Raw genomic sequence first — 18,851 nt, 5'->3', positions numbered from 1 at the left:
TACCATCACTCATTAACACAGATACTATACCTGTCCTGCCTTCTGGGTTTCTTTTGAGGTTGTAGAAACAGTGGTTGTAGTAATACGGGATCTCTCTTGAGTGCTTTGTTTAATGTAACTTCTTGAAGCATATACCTTCTCTGATACCGAACCACCTGCCACTGATCCATCAGAGGATTGTTTCTTCTGTGGGTGACATGATTTTGTAAGTAAAACATGAAAGAAATACAAAAGTTTGTTATTAGCATATACTGTATATATCATGAGAAATTACTGTCATCAATCATTATAATCATTATAAAAAAAATTAATCTAGTTTAATTAATAGTTCAGTAGAAGTTAACTGTATTTTTAGGGTAAGGTAATTTACCATCACCATGAATCAATACAGTAATAAAATTAAAATAGTGTTAGCTTCATGCTATTCATTCCGGACTTACACACATACATCAGACACACTTTCATATGGTTAGTTACCTCCAATATGCTAAAATCAGTGGATGCACTGAAATCTGTAATGTATAGGAAAAGTCATGTTCTTCCAATTTCACAAAAGAAAATTAAATAAAACTCTGAAATCATGCATGTGTATATGTTAATACAGAATTAGCAAAAGCATTAATAGATACATTGCATCGTAGCATATATAAGCTTTGAAATTTTAAGCCATGCTATGCAAGTCAACAGTGTACTGATATGTATACTGAATTCTTCTGTTAGTATTTCCCATGTTTTTTGCTTCGGGCAGATACCACGTTTTCATCGTATGAACCTTGAACAAAATGTAACAATGCTGTGACCATTACCAATTCCCAAGCAGAGCACTGAAGTTCTTGATAAGACCTTGAGACTTGACGAGTCTTACCTCCGCCATTGTTTTAATAGCTTCCTCCTCCAAGGTTAGATCATCATCAGTAGTATCCTCATAGGGATATTCTTCTCCCTCAGTTTCACTAAAGATGACCTCTCCCTCACTTGCATCAGTGAGGACACTGATCGTGCTGAATCGTGAGGAGCGGTGTTCTGATCCAGGAGTTAAGTAACACTTGGTATCCCTCAGGGGAACTGATTTATCTTTACTTTCTAAGGATATGATCTCCTCAGCAGATTGTGTCGGTTGATCATTGGGAGAAGACCAACAATCTGCTGGAGTGTCTAATATTTCAGCTGAAGAGTGCAACACTTCCATTGATGTTGAAACATCATCTGACCCTAAAGATTCAACCATTTCTCCAGAGGCATCATAATAAGGACTAGAACTATTGGAGTTTGAAGCAGCAGAGGATAATGGACTCTCCTTTTCTGTCTCTTCTTTTGGTTCCCCACTCTTTGAAGCTGAGTAATCATCAATGACAACAAAACCTATGTCTTTCAACTCATACTGAGTGTAGGAAGGTACTTCCTTACCCAACTGGGACTGACCTCTATTTTTGTTTACCTCAATGTTTTCACAAACAGATTTATCTGGATCATACATACTCTTCATTACCTCTTTAATTTCAATTTTGCTACTTGTCTCAGCAGTTTTTGTGTCTATATCCACTGCATTATCACATACGACAGACACAGTCAAAGATTTCTTTGTTTCACTACAAGTACCACTTGTTTTAGGCATCCCAGACAAAACCTCATCTTTCTCTGTGTTAACTGTAGTATGTTTTTCTAAGTGTATTGAGGAAAGAGGCAAAAAAATTTTGTCTTTGCTTTCTGTAGCTTCAATTTTTTCACCAGAATCTGGTAATAAATTCACAAATATCTTTTCGGATGGTTTAATGTAAATATGATCCATTTCTTCATCAGATGCAGCAGAACTTTCATCTCTTGAGTCTCCATGATGGACATCAGGAATGGAAATTGTAACCTCTTGCTCTTCAATCACCTCAGTTGCTTCAATTACTTGAGCAACATCAACACTGACTCTTCTTTCCATTCTGGGGGTTTCTTCTACACTAGATTTTATTATTTTCACTTCAGTCCACCCATCTTCACCCTTAAAATTCACCCCAAGAACTGCATCACCTGCTCCTGCACTTCCTGTCACTGGCTCTTTCTTAATACTACTCTCCGCAGAGGTTTTACTTTCTACTTCTTTTCGTATAGTCTTTGGGAGCACATCTGCCTCTCTTAAGGTCTCTCTCTGATATCTTAAATCGGATTCTTTCTTCAAATCGCCTGCTTTGACTACTCTGCATCCAGGATGCTTATTAGTATTCTCTACAACTATGACATCACACTTAGCTGCTTCATCATCCTTAACATCATCTTGCATCATAACAACAAATGATGCTTCACAAGCACTCTTGCAAAAACCTCCATGAGCTGGAGAATGCCTATCAAGTCTTGCAGTTAAAACAGCACTTTCATGATCTACCTTCTTTATAGTAGTATCAACATTTTGCATTATAGGAGCTAAACCTGACTCTTTCTTTGCTCCAGAAATTTTTGGTATGCCTTCTGATAATTCCTTACCCTGTGACTTACCTTCTGGAATAGTGGTCTTGGTTATCAACTCCTCTGATACTGACCGCATTAATGATTCTTGAGCTTCCACACTTTTCAGAGTTTTAACACCAATTTGGCTGTCATCTTTAACTGATACTGTCTCAGAAATTTTCTTGGATAGACTGCCAATTGGCACATGAATAACTGTTTCTGCTTCTGACAATGTAGACACTGAACTATCAATGCTAACATGTCTCTCCAGCTTCACCTCCAAAGATACACTTGCTATATCTGGATCAAGTTGCTCCTCTACTCTATCAGGTTCATCTATTGTGTCCATTCCTTCATCAACCTCCATGTCATTCTCTGTTACACTATCTTTCTCTCCACTATCCATTTCTTCATAACTATCATGAGAAGATAACTGCTCTTCTAAATCAGCTTCTGGTTCATGCTCAACCATCTCAAAGCTGCTGCCAGATGAACTACTGCTAGACACAGAAATTTTTCTTGTGATTTCTCTAACCTCTGGCTCTTCATCCTCATCTCTCTTAGAATCCTTTTTGCTTACACCCTCTTTAACTCCCAGATTTTCTTTCTCAAAAATCTTCTCCATATTTTCATCTTCAGCTTTTTCAAGATATGGCACGGACTCACAAAGACCAGCTTTGCCTAGTGATTGGTTGTTATCTAAGCTGACAACTGAAGCTTGGGAGTATTTTGAGTCATCATTATCTTTGCATGTCACAGATTGTTCTCCCTCAACAACTTTGTACTCTTCACACTCGCCAGTTAATATTTCAGACATATTAGCTACTTCCAAAGTTTCTTCTCCAACTTCAACAGATACAAGATTGATAGTGATAGATGGACTTGCAGGACTTTCCATAGTTGTTTCAAAAACTTCCATTTCCTCTCGAATCCTAGTGCTGTACTGAGGTTCTACAGGTGAGTGGAGTTCTATCAATGGAATATCTGGTGATTTCTTAAGTTCTTGTTCTAATGTCATTAACTGATTTTCTCCTCCAGATTGGGCTGTTTCAGATATGTTCTCTTTCATCTTGTGTTCTTGAGAAACAGTAATGTCATAACTCTGATTTGAACATATTACCTGGTTAGGTGATTCTCTGATATCTTCTCGAGTCAAGCTAGTGCATATCATCTTGGTCATAGTCTGTACATCCTCCTCTTCTGGAAATTGTTTTGACACTACTTCTACAACCGTCTCTCCTAATTCTTCCATTGGTGATTCACATGCAGTGTTTCTCTCATCAGCTGTCTTGAGTGACACATTAGATTCATCTTTACACTGAGTTACAATTACTGACTCAGGAATTACTTCATTTATTTCTTGATTTGGAAACTGATCAGCAGAATAAATATCAGTTACTTCTTCAATCTCAATCTTGTTCATTTCAATTTGTTTAGTTTCTAATGATGGGTGTTCACCTAAAATTGCTGCACAAGGTTTTGCAGTTTCTGTTGATGATAATTTATGGTCAAGTATCAGAGTATAAGTCTCTGTCTTACCATCAGCTCCTTGTTCTTCTTTCGTCACTATATGCTGGACAACTGTGGAATCTGTCACATCAGTTTCACTAGACCCAACAAAACTGTCCTCTTGGTTAACTCTTTTTTCACTGACCTTCTCTCCAGAGCCTTCCAGAGCATTAATAACAGCATGTTCATATATGGTGGCTGCAGATATTCTTACATTTGAAGGTTCCTCTAAATCATCACTTTCATCTGAAGATGAGGAGTCTATTTCAGTAACTTCAATCATTGCATCTACTTCATGACTTTCCATTTCTATCTCTCTAGCAAAGACTTCTTCGTTGTCCATTTCAATGCTACTGGAACTTAAAAAGCTGAAACGCAGCATCTCGTGCTCTTGAACTTTATTCAGCATCTCATGCGCTTGAACTTTTTCCAATGATTCTTTCTGAGCTTGTTGATCATCTGCAACAGGGTGTTGTACACTTAAATCTTGAGGTATAGGGGCATCATCCCAATCTCCTGAAATGGCACCACGAGTTTCAGATCCAAAATCAATGGAGCCTTCCGAAGAGGACCCTCTGTTGCTTCTTGATCTACTCGAAGAGCTACTGGATTCCCAAGTTTTTCCCTCAACTGTATCAGTGGTCAGCCCTTTTCTGCGTAATGCCTTTCCCAAGCTATCTGCTGTTACAATTGAAGTACTCTTTAATGCCCTTTTCTTGGACTTAGGATTACGAGAAACCTCTTCAGGCAATGACTCCTCTCCAGCTTGTACATCCTGCATTAAAGGTTGTTCTGTTTTCTTTATTTCATTGAGCATTTCACAGTCAGTTTCCTCATAAAGCTTAGCAAATCTTTTCCTTTTTTTCATTCCAATGTCAATATCAGGTGAACCACTACCAAGCTCGGCTTCCTCTCCCATCTCCCTCACACTCACATCTTCAGTCTCTAGTCTACGCATATCCTCAAAGCTTTCATGGTTACTAGCTTCAGTGTCTGACAACTCAGGGCCTATCTCAAAGCTAGATGTGTCATCATCTTCACTTTGGGAAACATTGCTCAATGTGTCTTCAAAATCTTCAGATTTGACCTGCAAACATGTACAATATAGATAATTCATACTGCCTGAAGTTAAGAATGCAGCAGATGAGTGTGACTGTACAGTCTTGACAAATAAAAGCTAATACAACTGTACCCAAAAGCAAGGTAAGCGTAAAAGTTAGGAGAATTAAAACAAGCTACTCCAGAAGCTTTTTCCAAAAAATTTCAAGGATAAAGATACATTACAAAGTAAAGTAGCTCATTATCCTAAGTTAAGAAAATTCTAGCAAAGTAAAGTTTCTAGGAAATCATATTTTCTATACAGCATGATCAACAAATTATTAATTGATTGTCAAATTAGCTTTCCGACAAGTTCCTAAATATAGTTCTCTACATTGCATCACAATACATGATTGCTCTGGGTGTTTGACTGATATAACTTATATTATTAAAGAACTCAAAAAGTGGTTTCAGAATACAATTGTCAATCATTTAAAAGGTTTAAAGCTTTTTTAATAGTACAGTGTTTTTCATTAGATTTGTCTTATTGCAGCAAAAGATGTTATTATAAGCTTTATGCATTCAAATATATCAAAACTTAGTGAAGTTTATATAATACAACTCTAAATTAATTTTTTATAACCATACAATATCACTGTTCAATCTTACATGGTTGTGTTAGTTGGTAATTTTCAGAATACAATTTTTTTACATGATATGCATTACCATGTAAGGCATCAGGTTATGCTCAGATATCCAGTACGAAAAAATCTACAAAATTTGCAGAAGACCTATTGGCAAGATGTTTTCTACAGTGACTGACCCTCGACTCTATGTCCCCTAAAAAATAAAACTTTCACAACCTAGAATGAAATGATGATGCCTGACAAGTTTCAAACTGATCCACCCAAAATTGCAAGAGCAGTTGCACTGAAATTTTTGTGATAAAACACAGAGCAAACCCACACACAACAAGGGTGATGACAATACACCTTAGCCAACACTGGCATACAGTACATTGAATTCCATCCCACTCCTAGCAGGAAGACCCAATAAAATTCTCATGTGAGCAAAATATGATCTGTTCTAGAATTTACAGGTGCCTGAGATAAGTGTATGTTGCCTTAGAAGAAATAGGTACAGGTATTACATACTATGGACAGGAACTATATATTGTACTGTATATCTAAATTTAATGATATGAAAAAAGTTGCTAATAGAAATACACCAATAAGTTGTGATTTCTGATTTCATGTGGTATACTGTATAGCAAGGGAGTGTACTGCCCTCAATACTTTTTATTATATTTATGGAATCTGTTACTGAAACACTGGTTACTCGAGTCTTTCTCAGACAAACACATGATGTCTGTAAAGTCATGATGAATCTCACAAACCTCCAAAATGCAGTGCATAGGTGGGATGATGCACTACAAAATCATGAAATGAGAATGATTTTCTCCAAATCAAAACTAATGGTAATCAGAAGACATAAAAAATGCGAGACAAATATGGATACTGAAGATAAAGGCTAAATACCGTCCATTTACCCATTTGCTGCAGTAAGCATAACAACTACCTCCCACTTTATGTGGCAGATTTTTATGAAATTAAAAATAAATCATATTTTGACTACCATAAACAAGTAAGTGAAATAGTTTTTCCTGATCACAAAAAAATATACATCTTGTTAGGAATAAATTTTGTATACAATACTGTACACTACAATGCAGTTCACAACAGTGCTATAAAACATTCAAGATTTTTTTCTTCCTAAGCTTTTACCTTTTTAATGAAGGTTAACCAAAAGAGAGCACTCATGCACGCACAGAAGTTTTCTCTGAATTTCCAGAAAATGCGCCTGATTTTCAACCTTTGAATTTGCTCCCAGACCCGGGAAAAAAAATTGAGAGATTTTCTGGAATTCTCTCTAAAATGTGCCTGATGTTTAACCTCGGAAACTAATTCACAGACTCGGAATGGCAAGAAATTTCCCAGAAAAATTCCGAACCAATTTCATTTCTGGGTATCGGATAGTACCGGCTAATGGATATATTACTGAATTTCCTTACAGTAAAAACAATCATTACAGGCAGATTGGAGTAGTGTCACTAATGAATGGAATGATTAAGCATTACAAACTGAAGAATCATAACCTAAACGCCAACAAGTTACTTATATATAGTTATTAACAGAAGTAAAATGGATTGCATTAAGGGACACATGAGAGAGAGAGAGAAAATTAAGTTAAACACTAGCTGCATAAATATGAGACAAGTGGCAAAGTGGATAAGGCTTATAACTAAGGTGAAGCTTACAATGGGCAACAGTGCATTCACTTCTTTGTTCTGTACCATTAGTAGAAGGTAGTAGGCAGCTATCAAACAGGGAGGTACTACTGCCTGGGAAGATATTGGAAGCATAATGTGTTGTCTAATGGTGGACCCTGCTGCCATATGGCATCACGAAAATTGTGACCAAGTCCCAGGTTGCTGATCTGACTTTCTGCCTTATTAACACAATTGCAGGGTCTCAATTGTTTCTCTTTCTTCCACAACACAGCATACAAATATTGTTTTTCACTATTGATCTTATTTTTCTTAATTTTGCATTTATTTATGGTTCTTTATTATTATTATTATTATTATTATTATTATTATTATTATTATTATTATTATTATTATACTATTATTATTTTGTTATTGTTGTTATTATTTTATTATTATTTTGTTTTTGCTGTTGTTATTATTATTATTATTATTATTATTATTATTATTATTATTATTATTATTATTATTATTATTATTATATCTTTGCCCCCAGGCCCTGATTTGAGCCACTGACCTGTGCCCGGTGGGCTAATCCCATAATAAAAAAAATAAAATAAATGAAAAAAAAAACACTTCTTTCTATCCATGACTCAATTCTTCTCCTAGTTTCTATTTTGTGGTTCAAGACTTACAAAAACATCAAAGAAATGGAAGGAATAACAGGAAAGAGTAATACTACAAGTGTAGAAAATGGAATAAAAGGTTAAGACAACAAGCGGAAATACACTAACCATACTTGCTCATAACATCATCTTGCACACAAAGCATATAGTGATTCCCAACAATTCACAACAATAATCGAATTAGTCATGTAATCTAAATTTTCAAAAGCTTCCTTATCCTCTGATTACTCAACCATTTTTCCAGGAAAAATTCCCTCAACCATTTACTTTTCTCAAGACAAACCTCCTATTTCTACAAATCAAAATTGTTGTTAACTATACCATGCAGTTTCACAAGTTGCCTTGAATTCTCAAGTATTTTACTTGAAAATTGCTATGTATCTCGATAAATGATATGACCCTAATGATAAATATCAATAGCAGTTTAAAACACTTTCATTTTACTTCAGAAAACATGTCACATCACATGTACAACATATAAATCTGACATATGCAGTACATGTACAGTACACACTTCCTTCCAGATACCTTAAAATTAATTAAGGTACATTAATTTACAAATAAAAATACCTTTCTATCCAAATATAACTACAGTAATGTATTACTAAGAAGTTTTATAAATGCAGTCTATCAGTATGTATAAATTTTCAAATGTATTCACTCCATGCAAGATAATTAGAAAATGTATCACTAAAAAAACACTGATCCATCCATGCCCTCTAGATGTAATAAAGGATCAATATAATTAATCCTTTGACACATGAACTCTTTTATATTAAAGTGGCAATTATATACTATAGTTAATACAGCATATAATTGATGTATTGCTATATGGAGGTATTTCTTTATATCCAGTTATAAAATACCTGGCAAGAAAGTAAAATATGGCACACTTGATATACAAAAAGAATTTATCTAACACTGGTCCAAAATATGAACCATGTTACTCATTTCCCTGCAAACTTCATCAAATGTCTATGATGGCAGTGAATGGATCTCAATTACTGAACAAATTTATCAGCACGGTCATGAAAATATATGAACACCATGCAGCACTCTCCTTGTGGTAATGAATAGGAATGTACTTACAAGGTTCTTTGAGATATCTGAAGAGCTTGCTACCACAGCATCAAGTTTAGAGGTGGAGGGGGAAGTTATGATGACTGAAGGGACGGCATGAGGCTTAACATTTATTTCCTCACATTTAAAATTTTCAAGATCTGCAGGAGAGTGAGGCACATAGTGGATCTCTTTTGGCCGGGCACCTAAACCTGATTTGGGGACATCACTAGTAACAAAAGGTGTATAATGAATTTCAAACGATTCCTTATTCTGCTTGTTGAGTACATAAGATTCTTTCTTAGTGCCAGTGACTGTACCCATGTTTTCTGTAGCTGGAACATGTATTTGTGCTTCAATGGTGCCCTTTGCTTTCTGGCAGGCTGGTTTACTGAGAATGCTTTCCTCAATACTAACATTTTTTTCTTCACTGTGGGATGTGCTAATACCCTCTGACCTTGATTCCTTCTCAGGGATTTCTTTCTTTAGTGAAGCCTTTTGGGGTACATGAGGAACATATTGAACCTTGGTGTCTTTTACTTTCTTACTCTGAATTTCCATCTTTTTAGGAGGTGCATTTACATCTTTTTCATCCTCATCAGATGTAATGTCAGTCTCTTTTATCGAACTAAAATCTCTTTCTTTGAATGTCAGCTTTTCCTCAGTCTTATCTTGTGGCTGTGATAAAGCAGGAGTTGCCAAAGACATAACTATGGGGACTGGTACATGAGGCACATATTCAATTTTACTTTTCTTATCCCTTTGTTTTGTAATACTGCTTTCTTTCTTTGTCAATTCCATTTCAATAATCTTCTTGGATTGTGTGTCCACTATAATGACAGACTTATCCTCTTTTCTAATGGTTTCCTTTGATTTCTCTTCTTTTCCAGTAACTTTTCCATCATCAGGATAAACTGGAGTCGTGAATGTGCTTTGCTCTTCCCCTGAAAGATCGTCTCCAAGAAGCTCTGATAAATTTTCTTCAGGGATTTTCTTCAGTATACTTGATGGTGCATGAGGTACATACTGTATTTTTGTTTTTATGTCTTTCTTCATACTCACATCAGCTTCAGTGTGCACAGTAGACATAAGTTCTGTTGACTGCTTTATCACACTTGTGGAAACTTCATCTTTTGTTCCACTTTTCATCTCCTGTGGAATCACGTGAGAGCCATCAGATGGCACATGAGGTATATATTGTATATTATCAAGGTGCCGTAGGGTTCTGGGGTCTTTGTACTGCTGCAAATCTGTACTTAAGTGAATAGGAACATGGGGGACATAACACATGTTGGCTTCTGCTGATTTAATTGGAGATTTGCTTGCTGTTTTGAACTCCTCATCTTCCCTTTCATCCTTCTTTTGCAAAACATCAGGTGAAAGATTAGCAGCTTGATGAATAGATAAGTTTGCTGCAGTTTCCACATGAGGTTCAAAATGTTCCTCACACTTAATTTCTTGCTCTTTTGTTGCTAAAGATGAAACATGAGATGCTAAATTTAAAATCTGGTTTTCTAATTTGGTTGCTGGAGCCTGGGGTGTGTGCTGAACTTTTGTCATCGTATCTTGTATAACAATCTCTTCTGCAAGTTTTACTTTAGATGCATCTCCATTATCATTATCCTTCTTAACATGGCATCCATACTTAATACCTTGAGGTGAGAATGGAATATACTGTAATTTAGTGTTGCCATCCAATCCAGACTCAAAAGATGCCTCTATTTTCTTTACCTTTATATCTACTCCTTCAACCTTCTTAACATTTGTTTGAGAGATGTTTTGCAATTTATCCACGTCTATATCTAGTTTCCTCGACTGTTTTATTGACTCAAAAGGTTTCTCAATATCCTCATCTATTTTCACTTGTTCAACCTGTTTAGAAGATTGAGTAATAATGGAAATGCCTGTATCTCCATCATAAAATGTTCTGGTAGATACAGATTTTGGAGCTTCAGAGTTTTCATGAGTTTGTTGAGTCTGTTTATTATTAGCCTGACTTATTGTTTTTACAGTGCTTGTATGAGATTTCTGGAATACTGTTTCTGAATATCCCTTGTCTGTAAAATTCACAATTTCAGTAAGGAAGGTACTCCTACTGCCTAAATCATCTGCTACACCAAAATCTTTTTGGCTTTCTTTTGTGTCTTTACAGTCTACATCTGCTAATAAATTATCGAGACTTGCACCTCTTGATGAATGTCGTGAACTCCTTAAAAGAGAATCAACTGAAGTTTCCATCTTTAGCTCCTCCAATCCTCCCTCCTCAAGTGGAATTTGTTTTTCTTCCGTGTCTTCGAGTGACAAATTTAGATCATTACGGGTACCAATGACAGTCACAGCAACACCGTACCTATCCTGGACATCAACAGAGGTCTCAATATCATAATACGAGAGCGCTTCAGACATACAATCATCTTCTGCAGTATTTGTCGTAAAGGTGTAGCCAGCGGGCATAGCAGATTTTATTCCTCGAATAAAGGATATATCATCACCCATTATTTCTCCAAAATCACTCCCCTCACCTGATTGGCTCTTGATTTCAAAGCCCGAGATTACAGAAGGATCTATTAAGGCGGCCTCACAGCCTAATGGTATTCCTTCTTCCGAGATTTCTGATATTACCTCTATATCTGCTGAAACCTGTCCAGGTACTTCAGGTATGCTTAATTCATCAGTTTCAGTGCCACTAATGATTGTATTGACAGTTGTCAATAAAACATCCTCTGAACAGCCTTCACTAGCACTTACCAAAACTTCACTTGTACAAGCAAATCTTTCTGGCAACAGAGTTTCTGTTTCCTCCAGCAGCATTTCTGAGCAGTCCAGTTCCAATTCCATTGAAGCTGTTGATATCTTCCTTTTGATTAGTTCAAAGTAACCATTTGAATAAAATTTCTCTTTTTCAACAGTTGAGGCATTTTCATCTCGATAAGGGGACCCTTGAAGAACTGTTTCAGGTGCTATAAGAATAGCCTCGTTTAGACATTCCATGGCTCTTTCAGATACACTTCGCTCCAAGGCAAATGAAGTAGTGCTTACTCCCTCTGATCCTATAGCTTCAGTAACTTCCACAGGCATTATTTCAATGTCTCTAGTTGCTGTAGATATCTTTCTCTCAGTTTTATCCGTTATTGTTGTGCTACTTGTTGAAGATATGACAGCACTTGTCTCCAGGTTCTCTTTCATTATCTCAGCACCACACCCAGAATCCTTTATTTGGACAACCTCAGCAAGAACAGCTCCTGTTTCCAAATTTTCCTCTAGTGAAGCAGATGTTTCCTTTGGAAAAGTAAATGATTCTGCTTGCAAAAATGGAGATGGTATAGCTGATACAATTTCTTGTGGTGTAAAGTCATACTCTCTTGATGCAGTAGAAATTTTTCGGTCAATACTGACCATCTCTTTTTCACTCGAAGCACTCAGAAGAACAATTTCAGATGTCACTACTTGGTCAGTAAAACAGTGTGAAGCTGCTGCAAATGTTTGCTTTTCACCAGCAAAGGACTGTGTAGGAAGAGATGATGTTTCAAGCATGCCTGCAACCTCATCACAATTGAACTCCATTTCCATTGATGCTGTAGATATTTTACGACTCTGGGCTTCCACACTAATGGAGGGATCAGATGTTTCAGAACATACCCGACTATCTATCAGCTGTACCATTCGAGATGTTATTAAACTGTCTGTACACTGATCTTGTAGGGTTACTGAAGTTTGTCTTTCAAAAACAAAAGAACCAGTAAGAGGGCTTGGTGTGTCAAAAGCAGCAGCCACCTCTCTTGGTGCAAGGTCAATTTCAACAGACGCTGTTGATATTTTACGGTGAAAGTCTTCTTGCTCCAGAGACTCCGGGGTAGATTTTTCAGTGCCGACAGCTCTGCCTGTTACACCACTAACTATTGAAATTTCTCCCACTGTACCAGGCACAACTTGTGAAGATAGAAATGGCTCAGTTGATTCTGGTAGTGTTGCAATGCTCGATATGACCTCCTGCGGGGAAAACACAAAACTTTGAGATTCGGTAGATGATTTTCTTCCTTTATGAGATGATAAGATTTCCCTGTCAGTAAAATCTACAAATGTGTCTTCATTAACACCATGATAGGCTGGAGTCAAACTTACATCAGATTGCTCTATTAAATCTTTGTTATCATTCTCATTGTCTTCACAAATTTTATGCAAACCTGTCACACTTGGTAATACAAGTACACTTTGGTTCTTTTCATTAGGCTCTTCCACCTGATATGTGATCTCAATTAATGATCCACTCTCAACATCAGCAGCATGAATAACTTCAGTGTGACATGCTACTATACTGGATTCCTCTGAGGTTTCTCCTGGGTCACTGTTTCTTGACTGCACATGTTCATTATTTTGAAATACTGCATTCTGAGTATTTATTTCTTCTCTGGATTCCATACTATCTTCTCTGTCTTTGTACAACACATTTGGAGGATGCGTCACAACAACTTCAGTTGTTGTTCTAGTATTTACTTCAAATGGACCTCGCACAATATTTTTAAAATCTGTTGGTATACTTTCATGCACCAGTTCCATGGTCATCTCTGTGGGTATAGCTTCATTACCTATGGATGCTGTAGAAATACGTCTTTCCGTTTCAGAATTGCTGTTATCAATAGCAATCTGCGTCTGGGCTTCATTAACATTCCTTAATTGATCATCATTCAATGCAATGTGTTGATGATCAGATGTACTAGTTTCTTTTGACATGAGAGAACTAGCTGAAGTTACTGACACTGAAAATTCTTCCACTGTTGACACAACAGCACTCCTGCCCTGTAAAATTTCTGAACTCGGACAAGTAAAGGGAGAGGGTGTCTGAACAGGTTCTTCAAACGTACTAATTCCCATAGCATCAACTCCTCTATTAATATTTACATCAGTCTTGTGTACACCTGAGGGACCAATAGCTTGCTGGTTGAGAGTTTTACTTCCTTCTGCTTCTGGGTCTACAATTACAACACTGTGTCTTGCAAAGAAATCTAACATCGATGATGTCAATCCACTTGCTATATGAGTTACAGCTGGTACTGAATCACTAAATGCTCCAGAATTTCCATAAGTTTGTAAATTTTTTGTGCTTTCAACAGAGTACTGGCAAGTACTGACATGGTCAGAAGAGACATGTGAAACAGTAGGAAAAACTGAAGTCTGCCCTGTAGAAGACCTAGTGACAGAGTCTAGTGAAGAGCTGTCTATTTCACATGCTGAAGTTACCTGAAAGCAGAGTGGAAGGGTCTTACAGCATCCAAAAGGATGTCACAGACTAAATAAATTAACCAAGGACGAGAGGGGTTTGGCAACAGAATACAATTATTATAGCGATAGCAGTTTTGGCCAAGTGGGGCCCCCTTTCACCAGAGAAGGATATTCTGATTTTGGAGAATAATGTGACCACCATGTTAGGATTAAAAAACACATAACCACCTATAAGCTCATCTGTGACATGACACTCATGACCCATACATACAACTTACCTTTTTTATTTCTTCAGCATTTTCCTCCACCAAAGATACAGAGATGTTTGAGCATTCAACAACTGTTGGACGTCTCTCCTTGCTAGATTCCTCATCCTCTGAAGAGTCACCTGAGCTGAATTTAACTGAAGATGGTTCAGTTTCTTCTACTATCTCCTTTGCATCTTTCTTTTCCTCTCTAAATGAGGATTTCATATCTGGATCACAATTCACTTCTACCTCTTCCATAATAACTTTATTTCCAGTAGACTCTGAATCTGTGGTTAGAGCCTCCACAGAGCTTGGTCTGGAGATTAAAGTGACCAATACAGCTTCCTCTTGTTCTGGGAGTCTATCTTCTGTGGAAGTTACAAGAGTCATCCCATGCACCACCTGAGAACTCTGCACTGACACCTTCTGCACTGTTGTATATGAATTCTGACTTGTTGTCACTTGAGTGACTCCCTGTTGTTGCTCTGGTAAAATATTTGGAACATTCTGAACCATATCCTCATGAAGAGAAGGTGTTGTTACCACAATTCTTGGAGTCTCAATGGCAACAGGTTCTCTCTTCTCAACTGAACTCTTAGCTTTGGCAAACTCAATATCACCAGCAACATGCACCTCTTGTACAGTGAATTCAATAGGCAGTGCCTTCTCTTCTGTATCTTCATTTGAAATTTTGCTCTGCTTTGTAACATTAACTACAACAGGAGTCATAACTTCATCCTCCGTACTTTTAGTTTCATATGACTGATTAGTTTCGAATGTATTTAGTTCATCTACAGGTATGCTAACATTTTCTTTCTCTGCCATCTCAACTTCATCTTCTGTATCACTTATTTCTGCATCACTCATTACCTCCTCCAGCTCAGCAATCATAGCTTGAAGTTTCTCCACAGGCAACTGTTCATAATCCATTGGATGACTTGTAACTTCTCCAGAAGATTGTTCAGGTTGGTTTGTTTCTTCTTGTTTTAAAAGCTCAGTATCATCTTTCCCATCATCTATTTGTTCATCATAGCTTAAAACTTCACTAGCAGTGAAATTAATGATATTATTTGAATCTATTTCCTTTTTGGTTGGAGAGATCAGTTCATGGGAAGTTTTAATGTATGTATGGCTGACTGCCTCACTAGAAACAATCTGACTTTGTTGTGATATATACTCAACAGTACGCACTTCCTCAGTCCGAGAACAATCTAAGGAACCAGCACCCTGATTTGGGGAGAACAAACTATCTCCTTTTGAAGAAACACTCTCAGAGACAGATTCAAGGTCAGAAAAGGTTCCTTCAAAATCTCTGCTAGCTTCTGAGGCAGGAGCCATGTCAGTGTCTATGGATGCTAAGGATTCCAAATCATCATCGTCACATCTCCTAATCTTGACAAGTGAAAATCTCTCATCTCCACTCTGTTGTAATTCAACATCTTTAACAGTAGCCTGTCTTCGACTACCTTCAATTCCAGTCAAATCAATATCCTTTTCTGCTACTTCTTTTAAACCTGCAATAAGTTCATCAAAATTATCTAGATCTGATTCAGTTTCAGTTATTTTTCTCTTTCGGTCTTTTGTTGGTGAATCACTTAGAGCCAAGTCACTTAAATTGACACTATCTGAAGGAAATTCAGCTATTGGAGATACATCTTCTGATGAAAATTCAATTGATGTATCACCTACTGCACTACATGACATCATATCAGTCTCTCTCAAACTGAGTATTTTTCTTTCAGTGGTTTTACCAGGGATGTTGAAAGAAAGGTGTGATATTGTCATTTTCACTTCCTCAACTTCAACAAGACTGAGCTTTTTGGGTTGATCTTTCATGGTAGTATTTGCCGACTCTTCAACTATCTCCCGATCAAATGAGAGGTGACCAATATTCTTCTCATCCATGTATTCCTCCTTTTCAGTACTTGGATGATTCACTTCCTCATTAGCGGTGGTGGTGATCAAATTTACTGCGTGTTCATCTTCTCCAGGACTTGAAGGTCCTTTAGGTTCAACCCTCACAACACTATCAATAAGAGAAGAATCTCCCCAAGTGTTACTGTCAGCTGATGAATACATTTCAGGTACTTCAGCATCCTCTGCTGTTTCTGCTTCATTGTTCATTTCCTCATCTTGAGCCATTATTTGAGACTGTGACTTTTCTGCACATAAATTTACTTTACCTGATGACACTACCTCTGTGGCACCAACATTCTCTGCAGATATTAACTTAGAGGTAGTGGTGGTGACGGTACTGGTAGTGGTCATGATACTGTGCACCAAACCTGTGCTCCTTAACACAACTTTTCCCTCTTGGATGCTGTTTTCACAAGTGTCTACTTCTGTTTCCATGACAGTAGGGTCATCTTGCAAAGGAAACTGTCCTGCCTCTAATTCAGGACACTGCTGAGTAGCTGGAACTTGTGATTTGCTAAATACTGGATTTATTCCAGTAGTCTGATTATGTTGTGAAGAGTCGTGGGTTAGACTGGTAGTATTAGAAGTTTCACTAACAGAAGCAGTGATGGTAGAAAGAGTAGAGGTGGTGTTGGTGTGGACTGCTGAGAGCTGTGATCCCTGTGCTTCTGAGGTCAAGAGAAAGCCTACAGAGGAGATGCCTGTGCCTTGTGTGTCCATGTGGCAATGCTGAAAAGATATACATTGGATCTTGCTCACCAGTATTAAAACCAGACAAACTCTGAACTCCGCTGACTTTCTAAGATTTAATTTCTACCACCAGTTGGAAAAGTATGGTGAGATCAAGCTGCTGCCGTAAATTCTAGTCCAGCAGAAGCAGTAAGGTTAACAGACCAGACACCGCATGTAGTGTTGATAGAGCCATAAAGAAATTGTTAGGAAGATACCAATAGGAGTGGTAAAGGAATGAATAAATGACAGAGTGAGTAACTCCCTAATCACATCTCACCACAAACTCCACATATATACACAAGAGCACTAGTCTTAAAGCTCACATACTGTACTGTAGGTCCACAAAACTATCCTAGGACAAGCAACAATATTAACTGTTACATTCCTAAGTGGTTGCACTATGAGACTAAAGCTACTGATCGGTAAGTAGCGTGGTCAGGTGAGGTACTTTGGACAATCAATTTGGAATCATCACACACATTTAACAGATATATGACAATGGGAAACATACTTCATAATCTTAACTAATGTGAATCTTATGGCATCACACTAATTTCAAAACTAATTTGTGTATCTCATGCTCAAAACTAATTTCTGAATCTAATGCTCAAAACTAATTTCTGTATCTAATGCTCAATGTAATATGTATTACCCAAAAACATTTTCAAAGAACATGGGGAAAGAAAATCATATTACCCATATGAAGCCACATTATCCCCAAAACACAGAATATCCTTGAAGAGAAATAAAAATTAAAAGAAATGAAAGAAGGTAAGTGACGATACACAAAGGACCACTCGACAACAATCAAAGGATAAAGGTTGAATTCCTTGGTAAACAAGTCAAGATATAATGGTAATGAAAATATGACAAGGTATTAGTCTTGTTAGATTTCGATACAGCAGAATAATTAATTCAAAATACTTGAAGACGAAAAGGAAATAATCATTAATATTCATGAATAGCTAACAGTAATCTTTTAATAATTTAAAAATTTAATGAGGATATTCACATAAAAGTACGTATTTCAGAGAAAAGTGTCACACATTCAAAGAAGTACCCAACAGTGCTTAAGCCTCCCAAGCAATACATGCAACATGCACACGCTTTGTAGCATAAAAACACCGACACATGATATCACAATAGCAGCAGCTTCTGGTACAGTACTTTGCCAAACTAGTCAGGTAACTAACCATCTGCAACATACACTGGCTAAATAAATCGTGCAGCAGAGAAGTTCATTAAAGAGCAACAATAAATTTGGAAAACATTAATTATATTCTGAATCCACTTTAGTGACTGAACTTGACATATCCAAAAATAGAGCATACAATATACATTCAAAGACACAAGCTGAATAAGTTGAAAATGAAGTATGTAATACTTGACAAGAAGGAGAACATGTGTAATTTAATAAAAAGTGAAAACCATTTCATGATTCAAAAAAATGAGCAATACATCATTACTTAAATATGGCAATCACATACTCCTTCCCTTCAGAACACTTGATGCATAAACTGTTAAGTCTTACCTGCACAGTCCTGTAGATATTTTCCCACCTCTGGTTAATGAGTACTAACTCAGGTTGAATCCGAGCTTGGAATAACACTCCATGGTTAATCAGGTCTACAGCTGTGTCACGAATATTTTCAATCTGGCCTTTGTAGCTTTGTATTTCTGAAGACACACTCTGTAATGAAGTCATTATATATATATATATATATATATATATATATATATATA

General features: G+C 36.8%; 1 protein-coding gene across 1 annotated transcript in view; it reads right to left on the bottom strand.

Annotated features, from left to right (window-relative positions):
* The window catches only part of LOC121857283 (dystrophin-like), a 173,012-nt gene that overhangs the window by 64,964 nt on the left and 89,197 nt on the right, over positions 1-18,851 (bottom strand). The window contains exons 33-35 of the mRNA XM_042353273.1: positions 18,640-18,798; positions 866-5,029; positions 31-186 (exon numbers count right to left, since the gene is read on the bottom strand). Of these exons, the coding sequence (XP_042209207.1) occupies positions 31-186; positions 866-5,029; positions 18,640-18,798 (4,479 nt within the window). The remainder of the gene's footprint in view (positions 1-30; positions 187-865; positions 5,030-18,639; positions 18,799-18,851) is intronic.

The sequence above is a fragment of the Homarus americanus genome, unplaced genomic scaffold (genome assembly GCF_018991925.1).
Source record: "Homarus americanus isolate GMGI-L3 unplaced genomic scaffold, GMGI_Hamer_2.0 scaffold20465, whole genome shotgun sequence".
NCBI lineage: Eukaryota > Metazoa > Arthropoda > Malacostraca > Decapoda > Nephropidae > Homarus > Homarus americanus.
The sequence above is the reverse complement of the archived record's forward strand: the minus strand, read 5'-3'. Positions and strand labels throughout refer to the sequence as shown.